The sequence below is a fragment of the Trichechus manatus genome, unplaced genomic scaffold (genome assembly GCF_000243295.1).
Source record: "Trichechus manatus latirostris isolate Lorelei unplaced genomic scaffold, TriManLat1.0 scaffold00048, whole genome shotgun sequence".
Taxonomy (NCBI): Eukaryota; Metazoa; Chordata; class Mammalia; order Sirenia; family Trichechidae; genus Trichechus; species Trichechus manatus.
The window spans coordinates 16,445,986-16,458,717 of NW_004443984.1; the positions used below are offsets into that span (position 1 = coordinate 16,445,986).

The 12,732-nt window shown below is 50.6% G+C and overlaps 1 protein-coding gene across 1 annotated transcript in view; it reads left to right on the forward strand.

Annotated features, from left to right (window-relative positions):
• Positions 1-1,829: 1,829 nt before the first annotated feature.
• Positions 1,830-12,732, forward strand: part of LRRC38 (leucine rich repeat containing 38) — a 34,287-nt gene continuing 23,384 nt past the window's right edge. The window contains exon 1 of the mRNA XM_012555802.1: positions 1,830-2,466. Within this exon, the coding sequence (XP_012411256.1) occupies positions 1,830-2,466 (637 nt within the window). The remainder of the gene's footprint in view (positions 2,467-12,732) is intronic.

Here is a 12,732-nt window from a genome sequence, read left to right on the forward strand (position 1 = left end):
ATTGGCGGACTCTTCAAGAAAGCATCCTTTCTGCAGGCTGGCACTTTCACCCACTCAGAGAGCATTCAGGTTATTCACCCCTCCCCCCGCCTGGCACCTGCCTTTTCAAGAGGATGAGACCAGAGGGAGGCCAGAGCCAGTGATGATGAAGTCAAACTGGGAGCCTAGGGAGAGCAGGGACACAGACAGGGGACTCGGAGGTCTGGCTTGGTGGCCTGGGGTCAGCAGAGAAAGAGCTGCAGGACCCCAAGCTCCTCAGAGCTTCCCCTGCGTCTCTGTCCTGACCAGAGGCTCCTGGAAACATTCGACCTCTGTTGAGCTCTTGGCTCGGTCCCAGGGGCTCAGTTTTTCATCCCACGGCTCAGAAGCATCGGAAGGCATCAAGACTGCGTGTACCTTTGGAAAAAGGCCGAGGGCTTAGCTTTGTGGCTTCAGAGTCCACCAATCCTCATCAGAGATGGGGTCAGGGCAGGGTCCCTGGGGGCCTGTTGCCCAACAGCTGTTCCCTGGGTTATTTTGGTACAGTGAGAGCTTATCAATTCCAGGGTATTTGGACCAAAATAGCCAACAGCAGCAACAATCTCTTGGTGGCTCTGTTGGGACCCCACCATAAAGAACCTTCTAAAAGGAGATGGGGTGAAGGGAAAGGAGTTTGGCTTGGGGGCATGGCAAAGAGGAAACCTCCTGCCAGGGCCTGAGGCTGAACTCCCAACTCCTTGCTGTTCTTTCAGCCTTGGGAACTCACTGACCACCTATCTTGGGGACCAATGCTGAGGATTTGGTGGGGGAGGGAGTGGATATTTTTTAATATGGTTTCTTGACTCAGCGATCCTCCCCCAGAGCTGGTGAGATACAGCTTTCCCTTTCCCACCTTACAGATGCAGCTAAGAGGTCCAGAGATGCCGAGGTACTGGTCAGAAGCCACTCAGCTCTCAAGAAGGTTGGCTACTGCTGGCTGGTGCCCGGACCTCCTACTTCCTCCCAGCTCCCAGGCCACAGTGCCTCTGAGTTCACCCCAGTCAGATCTGCGCTCACCCTGTGGATGCCAGTTCTGCCGAGAAGCTCCCGGTCAGCATGGAAAGTGCTGACTTGCCCCGGCCCACTGAGGGGGCCTGGCAGCGCCAGTCTCGATGACCCCTTCTGCCTCACTGAGACGGGTCAAGTGCAAGTGGAGGAAGAAGGGTGGAAGACCAGTCACTCTCTCCCCCACCCCCCACCCTAACTTCGGGCCAGCAGCTCCTGGTGCGCAGAGCCAGAGTGACCCAGGTCCCGCTCCCTCCAGCAGTGAGGTGGCGTGCGGGGAGCGCGCTTCGGCGCCAGGCAGGCGTGGGGTGCAGGGCGCACGCCCCTGACGCGCCGTACGGAAACCTCTCGGTGGCTCAGTAACTTCACTTAGTCGTCGAGTGTCGCTGGCCAAGCCCGCGCGACAGGTCTTATTTTCTGGGCTCGGAAATAAACTGCCCGGGTGGGGCTGCGCTTGGCAACAGCTCCTCGGCCACCCGGATCGCTCCCGCCTGTCCCCCGGGATTTCCTAGCTGGTGAATTGTCTGTCCGGGTAAATCCCTTCGCGAGTCCTTCGTCCCTCCCTCTGGCTCTGCCCTACCATCCCTGCCTCCCGGGTCCCCAAGCCCGTCCGCGCCGCGCCGGGTCGCCCCCCCGCGCCCGGGTGCACCCGTCCCCGCCAGGCCGCTCTCCTGCTCCAGGCGTTCGCAGCCGGCTGGCCGCGCCGCCCGGTGCAGGGCTCTCCCCGAGAGTAGCCCCCGCGCCCGCCGGGTTCGCCGCGTCCCTCCGCCATGCGCCCCTTGGCCTTGGGCCCGCACCACTTGGCTATGCGCCCCTCGGCCTTGCGCCCCCGCGCCTCAGCCGCCGCGCTCGCGCTCTGCAGTCTCCTGCTGCTGCCCGGGCTCGGGCACGCATGTCCCGCGGGCTGCGCCTGCACGGACCCGCACACAGTGGACTGCCGCGACCGCGGGCTGCCTAGCGTGCCCGACCCTTTCCCTCTGGACGTGCGCAAGTTGCTGGTGGCCGGCAACCGCATCCAGGAGATCCCCGAGGACTTCTTCATCTTCTACGGCGACCTGGTCTACCTGGACTTCAGGAACAACTCACTGCGCTCAGTGGAGGAGGGCACCTTCAGCGGCTCCGCCAAGCTGGCCTTCCTTGACCTCAGCTACAACAACTTGACCCAGCTGGGCGCGGGTGCCTTCCGCTCGGCCGGCAGGCTGGTCAAGCTGAGCCTGGCCAACAACCACCTGGCCGGCGTGCACGAGGCCGCCTTCGAGTCCCTGGAGTCGCTGCAGGTGCTGGAGCTCAATGACAACAACCTACGGAGCCTCAGCGTGGCCGCCTTGGCCGCGCTGCCCGCGCTCCGCACCCTGCGCCTGGACGGGAACCCGTGGCTTTGCGACTGTGACTTCGCCCAGCTCTTCTCCTGGATCCAGGAGAACGCCTCCAAACTGCCCAAAGGTGAGCCGGGCTGGCAGGGGAGAGCAGGCAGGGAGCGGCGAGAGGCCACCACAGCTCCGGTCTGGGTATGAGGAGCCGGGAACAAGCCCCAGGTGAGGGATCTGGATGGAGGGATCTTTGCTGGCTTTGACAGGGCAGGGGTTTGGTGCTGAGCAGTTGCACTGATTGAGTCTCCAGGTAGAGCCCTCCCAGATTCTCAGCCTGAACTTTTCTAGGTCTCTGTGGGGTGGAAGGGACACACCAGGGATTCTTTGGAGTTTCTGGACCCTGATGCTGAGTTTCTCCCTGTTCCTCCAAAAACTCACTTTTGGAAGTTAGGCACCCGCCAGCTCTCTGTTCCCCATCCAAGAAAATCACCTCACTGGTCCTAGGACTAGGGGAGTGCAGGTTACTTATGTAAGGCACCCAGGGTGTGGGAAGCAGCTAAGCATCATCCTCATTACACTGAACTCAGAGAGCACAGCCTCTGGAGCCTGAACTGGTGTCTTAGCTTCTCAGCTCCTGATGATTCTTCTGTCTAAAGGGGGTGAGGAATCTTCTTGGTGAGGAATAATGACAGCCACCAAGAGCCAGTGGTGCAGCAAAGATTTATAGTTCTGTTGCTTTTCAACCCAGGTGTGAAATAGCTGCATACAAATGTTACGGCTGGTGCACCCTTTCCTTCTTTCCATTCAGTGCAGAAGGGACAGAAATGGTGATATTGACATGCATAGTCACTTGGCGGACAGGAATACAAGGGCACAGGGAGTTAATGGGCCCTTGTGAAGACCTGGTGCCATAGTGGGTAAGTGCTACACTGCTAATCAAAAGGTCAGCGGTTTGAATCCATCAGCCGCTCCTTGGAAACCCTATGGGGCAGTTCTACTCTGTCCTGTAGGGTCACTATTGGTCAGAATCGACTTGAAAGCAACGGATTTTTTTGGGGGGGGGTTTGTGAAGTCCAGAAAAAGAAAGCAAGGCAGAGCTGAGAAGGAAGGGACCTGAGAATCTACATGGGTGAGAGCCAGGGCTGGGAGCAGGAGGAACATCCTATATCTTTTTTTCCATTTACTAAGACATTTCCCATTTGCTCACCTAGGTCCTGAATTTACTTATTCATTCAATATGATTACTAAGCACTTACCCCATGCTTCAGGGCAATCATTCCTCCGAACACCCAGGCCCCTGAGCTGGTACTTTCAGCCTGGGCTGCCTCTATTACATGGACAGTTCCCCAAAAGATCTGGCCCTTAATGTGCAGAGAGAGCCCCAACTCCAAACTTCATCTTCATTCACGTGCCCAGCTCCCCAGACTCTCCCCAGCAGGAGACTCTGACACAGGAGATAGAAGTGTTGGGATTAAGGCCTCATTGAGGAATGAGGTATGCCTGGATTCTGATGGACTTCTTTATTTTTTGGTGGAATTGGCTGACATCATTAGCCCCTTATTGTTCATTGTGTTGGTATAATTGGCTCCCATTGTCTTCCAGCTGGGGGCAAGGTGTTGGGGAGTCAGAAGCTGTGGGTGTCAGTCTCAATTCTGCCATGAATGGCTGTGACCTTGAGCAGGCCACTCCCCCTGGCTGGGCCTCAGTTTCCTCATCTGTAAGGAGCTTTATTTGACCTCTGAGATATCTTGAGCCCTGGATTTGGAGTCTGAAGGTATGAGTTTGAGTCCTGGCTGGGTGAACCTGGGTATGCCAGTTACCTTTTTGAGCTTCATTTTCCTCCTTTGTGAAATTGGGACACGGGTACTCCTGCGTAGTTCATCCGACCAGGTGGTTGTCAGGATCAAGATGTGGTGTGGGTGAAAGTAAAACCAGTAGCCGTTGAGTCAGTTCCAACTCATGGAGACCCCACATGTGCAGAGTAGAACCGTTCCATAGAGTTTTCAAGGCTGTGACTTTTCAGAAGCAGATCTCCAGGCCTGTCTTCCAAGGTGCCTCTGGGTGGGTTTGAACCATCAACCTTTAGATTTGTAGTCAAGCACTTAACCATTTGTGCCACCCAGGGACTCCTAGGTAAAAGTAAAGCACAGTACAAATGTGAAGCATTATTCTTCCTACTCTCTGGAATAGAGGGAAGAAAAGGGACATCAGAGCGGTTGTGTGGCTCAGAAGGATGGACAGGTTCAGAGCATTGAACAGTGGCAGGGCCATGGCCCTGGGTGGCGCTGTTGGAGGGCTGGTCTCACTCAATTGGGAGAGGATCAAGATCACTGAGGGACAGCATAAAGGTTTCCAGCACCTTATGGGTTGGGGCTCTGAAAAGCAACTCTGACCTCACTGCCCACTGCCCATGTTCTGTGGCCAGAGAGGTGTCCCGCAAAATGTCACCAGACACAGTGTGGGTGGTAGGGTAACCAGCACAGGCCTTGAAATGAGAGATTGTGTTCAGATTTGGACTCAGGTTTATGATGCTGGCAAGTCCCACAACCCCTCGGATCCTCAGTTTCCCTGCCTCCAAATTCAGGTCCCTGGTGGTGCCAATGGTTTGCAACCTAAACGTTGACAGTTTGAACTCACCCAGTAGTACTGCAGAAGAAAAGGCATGACAGTCTGCTTCCATTTAGAGTGCAGCCAAGGAAACCCTGTGGAGCAGTTCTACTCTGTCACCCATGGGGTTGCTATGAGTCAGAATTGACTCGATGGCAATAAACAATAGCAAGGCAGTGTCCTACACCATAGGTTTGACGTGAGGCTTAAAACCAAACCAAAACCAAACCCATTGCCATTGAGTCCATTTCGATTCATAGTCACCCTATAGCACAGAGTAGAACTGCCTGATAGGGTTTCCAAGACTAGAATCTTTTTGGAAGCGGACTGCCACATCTTTCTCTCGTGGAGCGGCTAGTGGGTTCGAACAGTCAACCTTTTGGTTAGCAGCCAGGCACTTAACCAACGCAACATGAGGGCTCCTGCCGTGAGGTTTAAATGAGATAAACTATGTAAGGGACACCGCTGTGTGCCAAGCACAGAGATGTTGTTGTTAGGTGATGGCCATTCGAATTCAACTCATAGTGAACCCGTGTGACAGAGGAGAACTGCCCTCTAGGGTTTTCTAGGCTGTAATCTTTACCAGAGCAGATCGCCAGGTATTTCTTCTATGGAGCTGCGGGGTGGTTCAAACCACCAACCTTTCAGTTAGCAGCCAAGCGCTTAACCATTGTGCCTCCAGGGCTCCTGAGCACAGAGTAGGTGCTCTAAAGACGTTCATTGCCACCTTCCCTCCTCCTGAATTTGTGCTTCTTCTTGTACTTCCCCAGAGGCAGCCAGGCAAAGTGGTTTAGGACCCAGCTCTGGTACCAAGCTGCTTGGCTTCAAATCCAGCCTCTCTTCTTACTAGCCGTGTGACCTGTTTGTACCCCATTTTTCTAATCTATGAAACGGGGATGCTAACAGTACCCACCTTGTAAGTTTGTTGGTAGGATTAAAAAGGTGTTATTTATAAAGAGTCCCTGGGTGGTGCAAACAGGTAATATACTCAGCGAACCACAAGGTTAGTGGTTCGAGTCCACCCAGAGGTGCCTCAGACGAAAGGCTTGGTGATCTTCTTCTGAACAGTCACCCATTAAAAACCTTATGGAGCACAGTTCTCCTCTGACACACTTGAGGTCACCATGAGTTGGAATGACTCAATGATACCTTTATTTATAAAGTACTTAGAACAGTGCCTGGCACACAGTAACTATGATATCAAACCCATTGTCATCAAGTAGATTCTGACTCATGACGCCCTCATGTGTTACAGAGTAGAACTGGGCTCCACAGGGCTTTCTTGGCTGTGATCTTTACAAAAGCAGATTGCCAGGTCTTTCCTCCATGGTGCCGCTAGGTGGGCTCAAAACACCAACCCTTAGATTAGTAGTCAAATGCAAACCATTTACACGATCCAGGGACCTTTTAACCACTATAAAAGTGTTAGTTATTATTATTATTATTACTCTGCTTTAACTAGGAAAGGAGCCCTGATAGTGCAGTGGTTAAAGTGCTCGGCTGCTAACTGCAAGGTTGGTAGTTCACACCCACCAGCTGCTCCACAGGAGAAAGATGTGGCAGTCTGCTTCCATAAAGATTACAGCCTTGGGAACCCTGTGGGGCAGTTCTGCTCTGTCCTACCGGGTCGCTATGGGTCAGAATTGACTCGACAGCAGTGGGTTTGGTTTTGGGTTAACTAGGAAACCCAGAGTGAGTGGTGATGTGACTTGCCCAAGGTCACACCAAGATATAAGACAGAGGTGGTGGTTGCACCAGGACCTCCTGGATCCCAGCCCCTCCCACACTGACCACCCACTTCCTGCCAGAGAAGATTGGGCTTCATCGGGGCACATGTTCTAGGGCTTTCTAGGCAAGTGCTCTGCCTCCAACAGGGGAGAGAATTCAAAGGAAGGAGCATACGAGATCCTGTCCTCACGCCTTGCCCGCACCTCCCTGCCCCCTCCTCCCCCAGAGAAGCAGAAGGAGCCGCGCTCTCTCCTTGTGACCTTGACTCGCTCTAATGGTTACGAAAATGTGTTTGTCTGTCTGGTGTGCCTTCCAGGTGGCCGCAGCACTGATGGGCAGGGAAGAAAATCCCGTCAAGGCTACTCAGGGCCGAGGGGCCTGGGTCTGAGGACTTAGGAGGAACTGCCCCACTGCTGATGTGTCGAGGGAAGAGGGCAAGGGAATGCCCGGGTGTCCAATAGCTGATTTGGGAACAAACAAACAAACGACAACAAAAAGCCAAACCAACCAACCCAGGATGCCTAATTAATGTTGCATTTCAGAGAAATAACAAATAATATTTCAATATAAGGAGCGCTAGTGACTCAACACATAAGCGCTTGGCTGCTAACCCGAAGGTTGGCGGTTTGAACCTGCCCAGCAACTCCGAGGGAGAAAGACCTGGCCATCTGCGGCTGTAAAGATTATAGCCTAGGAAACCCTAGGGGACAGTTCTCCTCTGTCACATGGGGTTGCTATGAGTTGGAATTGACTTGACAGCACTCAACAACAACAAATATATCCCATACTTTGTTGTTATCGTTAGGTGCCATCGAGTCGGTTCTGACTCATAGCAACCCTACATACAACAAAACGAAACACTGTCTGGTCCTGCGCCACCCTCACAATTGTTGCTATGTTTGAGTCCATTGTTGCAGCCACACTGTGTCAGTCCATTTCTTTGAGGGTTTTCCTCTTTTTCACTGACCCTGTACTTTACCAAGCATGATGTCCTTCTCCAGGGACTGGTCCCTCCAGATAGCATACCCAAAGTATGTGAGACAAAGTCTCACCATCCTCCCATCTAAGGAGCATTCTGGCTGTACTTCTTCCAAGACAGATTTTTTCATTCTTCTGGCAGTCCATGGTATATTCACTATTCTTCAAAAACACCATAATTCAAAGGCATCAATTCTTTTTTGGTCTCCCTTATTCATGGTCCAGCTTTTGCATGCCTATGAGGTGATTGAAAATACCATGGCTTGGGTCAGGTGCACCTTAGTCCTCAGAGTGACATCTTTGCTTTTGAACACTTTAAAGAGGTCTTTTGCAGCAGATTTGCCCGGTGCAGTGTGTTGTTTGATATCTTGACATACTTACCAGTTACCGGTTGCCATCGAGTCAATTCTGACTCATGGCGACCCCATGTGTGTCAGAGTAGAACTGTGTTCCATGGGGTTTTCAGTGGCGGCTTTTTTGGAAGTAGATCACCAGAACTTTCTTCCAAGGCACCTCTGGGAGGACTGGAACTGCCAGCCTTTTGTTTAGCAGTCAAGCTTATTAACTGTTTACACCTTCCAGGAACTCCATCCCATACTTAGGACATACTTATACAAAAAGTTATTTGTTGTTTATCTGCAATTCAAAGTTAAGTCCCTTTGTAGTTTATAAGTGCTGTCTCTTAATACTACAACTATGCCTGGCAGGTACTTTTATCCACACTTTATCCAACAAGAAACAAAGAGGATCAAAGAAGTGAAGTGGTTTGTACCAGGCCACATAGTTAGTGGCTGAGATAAATTTGAACCCAGGAATATTCAAGCCCGAACTCAATTTCTTCTTGATAGGCATTTTCAGAGTAGAAATGGACAGTGAGATTATCCCCGACCTGCCCCCGCCCCCACTTTGGGCCTCCTGGGTGACAGCTGGCTCTTTGTCCTTCCAGCTCCAGATTCTGCACCTGCTCTGGTGGTTCTCCTGTGAGAGAATGGGCCCAAGGCAATTTTGGGGCAGTGTGCCATCAAGTAGAAAGGGCTGGACTTTAAAGCAAGAAACCTTGGAAAGGGTGACTGGCCAGGGTCGAGAGGGAGAGAATGGGAAGGACTAGCAGAGGACAGGGAAGAGGAAGCAATAACGTTTGTTGTGGGTTGAATTGTGTCCCCCCAACATATGTGTTGCAGTCCTAACCCCTGTGCCTGTGGATGTAATCCCGCTTGGGAATAAGGTCTCTTTTGTTATGTTAATGAGGTATTATGGATTGAATTTTGCCCCCCAAAAATTTGTGTCAACTTGGCTAGGCCATGATTCCCAGTATTGTGTGGTTGTCCACCATCTTGTGATCTGACATAATTATCCTGTGTTGTAAATCCTAACCTCTATGATGTTAATGAGGCAGGATTACAGGCAGTCATATTAATGAGGCACGATGCAATCTACAGGATTAGGTTGTATCTTGAGTCAATCTCTTTTGAGATATAAAAGAGGGAATCGAGCAGAGAGGAGAGGGACCTCTTACCACCGAGCAAGAATTGCTGGGAGCAGAGTGCGTCCTTTGGACCCAGCGTCCCTGCACCGAGAAGCTCCTAGACTAGGGGAAGATTGATGACCAGGACCTTCCCACAGAGCCGACAGCGAGAGAGAGAGAGACTTCCCCTTGAGCTGGCACCCTGAATTCGGATTTCTAGCCTCCTAGACTGTGAGACGAAACCCTGGTGGTATAGTGGTTAAGAGCTACGACTGCTAACCAAAAGGTTGGCAGTTGGAATCCACCAGGCGCTCCTTGGAAACCTTATGGGGCAGTTAAATTTCTGTTTGTTAAAGCCACCCATTTATGGTATTTCTGTTATAGCAGCACTGGATAATTAAGACATGAGGCCATACATGTTGAGCGTGTCCTAAACCTAATCACTTTTGAGATATAAAAAGAGCAGATCAGGCACAGAGAAGTGAGCACAAGCTGGGGAAGACAGAAGCACATGTGAGGATTGCCAAGGAACCAAGGGATGCTGGAGCTACAGACAGTGGTGTCAATAGGGTTGGATGTTATCCAGTGCGGTAACTCATGGTGTCGCCCCACCCCCCGTGGGCCTCCTCCTGTACTAGACCATACAGAATCCTTAGTAATGTTTATTGTCAGTTTTAATCACAGAATAATATATGATATAGTTTTAAATCGATTAAATGTAATATTTTTTAGATTATATGAATACTAACGAATGAAATTGTTTTGTAAAATCTTTCTACATTGAATTACGACGTTATTAGTTACAATATTACTAGTAACTGAGTGGAAGCCTCTCTTGATTTTTCCTTTAATTACTACTTCATTCTCAAAAAACTTATTGATGTTATTGATACAGGTTCACAAATACTAATCACCACAATATTATAGCTACAACCTCAGAAAATTTGACAAAATCAGCGACTATAAAAACACCAGCAGCAACAAAAATAATAGCACGCGCTTGTAGGGCATGCAGATGAAACCACGTGATTCAAAGCGTCATTGTGATTGGGTTATAATGACAGCTCTGACCAGAGTGTATTAGAAGGTTCGAAAAGTAAATTAGCATAGAGTTTTAGCCTTGTAGGTATATTAATATATGTAAGCTGGGCACACGAATAATGTTTTGGTGTTATAACTAACTACAGGAATATTTTTATAAAAAATAATAAATTTCTGCTGAAACACTGCACAAAATTTTATAGACAGTCATTTTGGTGTCACCCCATCTTGACAGTGTCACCCGGTACAGTCCGCACCCTCCGCACCTCCCTAGTTACTGGCTACAGAAGCTGAGACAAGTGTCTTTCCCCCAGAGCAGACAGCGGGAGACGCTCCTGGAGCCGGGACCCTGAATTTGGACTTCTAGCTTCCTGAACTGTGACAAAATAAATTTCTGTTCTTTAAAGCCACCCATGTGTGGTATTTCTGTTACAGCAGCACTAGGAAGCTAAGACAATGTCCTCTGCACATATGCAGTGATCTTTACTTTTTAAAACCTTCCACACCTATTATATCATCTTCCCTTCACAGCAGCCCAGTAAGGTAGATAAGGAATAAAAACACAGAAATGAGGCACTTGATGGTGTTTCTCAAAGTGTCGTCTGAGGACCACTTGTGTAAGAATCACCTGGGGAGCTTGTATGAAATGCTGAGTCCTGGGCCTCCAGACCTGAGTGAGAGTCCAGGATCTGCATTTTAACAAGCCCCCACCTCCAGGGGTTCCAATGCTCACAAATGCTTGAGAATGCCCACTGGAGACGAAAGGGCTGTTGCTGGGGCTGTGGAAACCCGGTCTAGTCTTGTAACTAACTAGTCAGTAACTAACTAGTTATGTGACCTTATATAAATTGCCAGTTTTCTCTGTGCCTTGGATTTTCTTTTGTAAACAAAGGAGTCTGGGTAGGAGGACTTTAAGGTTCCATCCAAGTTGAGGAAGTTGAGGACAGGAGAGGTCAGGTGCCCTCAAAGGCCACTCTGCTGGAATTTAGGGGCCGTTGTCTTTGCAGTGAGGCATTGGTGGTGCAGTGATAGAATTCTTGCCTTCTATCTGGGAGACCCGGGTTGGATTCCCAGCCAATATACCTCATGCGTGGCCACCATCTATCAGTGGAGCCTTGCCTGTTGCATATTGTTGAACAGGTTTCAGTGTAGCTTGCAGACTAAGATGGACTAGGAGGAAAGACCTGGCAATCCACTTCTGAAAATCAGTCAGTGAAAACCCCATGAATCACAGTGGTCCAATCCACAACTGATCATGGAGATGGTGCAAGACTGGGCAGTGTTTCGTTCTGTTGTGCGTGGAGTCGCCATGGGTCAGGGGCTGACTCGACAGCAGCTAACAACAACAACAGTCTGCGCATTAGGGGAGGGGGCAGGGAGCACCCCAACGTCCTGGGGCTCTGGGCTCACAGGCCAAAGGTGCTGTCATAGCGTGGAAGGCCATTCTGCATGCTCTCCCAAGCCTTGTCCTGGAGCCACAGGGAGGAAAGGCCACTGGGATTGAGAACCCGCAGCCGGCTGGACATGGGGCTTGCTTTGTGCTTCTCTTTGGAGGTGCGTGGAGGGACCGGTCTTTCCCAATTGACATGACCCACACCACGCCTGGAGAGGGGACTCCAGGAAAGGGATGTGCAGGTCCCAGGTGGGAGGGTGAATTCACCCAGGCACCCTCCTTCAACACCCTCTAGCCATGGCCACATGTGACTGGCAGGTCACAGCCCACAGTGATAAGGAAGAGAGGTGAGCTGATACATGGGAATGTCTGGAAGGGAGGGCTGGGAGGAGAGGTAGACTGGACAGAATTAAACATGGTCACATGTCCTGCCTTTGCCTTGAGCCTGCTGACGCTGGCTGGGTGGGGACAGCCTCCTAGAGAAGGTCCACTGAATAGTGCCTGGATCATCTGAGGAGTCAAGGACAGGGGCCGTCCAGGAAGGGGCATCTCGGCCAGGTGCTCACCAAATCCCATCACTAACCTGCGTACTGATCACCAGGCCCGACTCAGGACTCTTTTGGGGAGCACCCCGCCAAATCTTCCAGTAACTCTGCTTTCCTTTACTGGTGCCCGAATGAGTGGGGACATTTTATCACACTAGTTAGATCAATGGTATCCCAGCCAAAGGGACAAAAGCAGACAGCTTGCCTGGAGGGCATACAGGTCCTCTCTCCCAGATGACTCTGAGGTGACTCGATTTCTTTTTCTTCTCTTTAAAATTAAATGCATATATAAATGAAACACCGGTTGCCATCGAGTCGATTCCCACTCATGGCGACCCCAAGTGTGTTAAAGTAGAACTGTGCTCCATAGGGTTTTTAATGACTGACTTTTTGGAAGTAGCTTGCCAGGCCTTTCCTCTGAGGCACCTCTGGGTGACTTGAACCTTCAGCCTTTTGGTTAACAGCTGAGCGTGTTAACGTTTGCACCACCCCCGTACTCCTTAAAAATAAAAGCAGTTTTTCTTTTCTGATTATAAAAGTAACATGCTCATCTCGGGGAACATCTAGCTCAATTGGCATAACACAGTTTATAAAGACAATGTTCTACATTCTACCTTGGTGAGTAGTGTCTGGGGTCTTAAA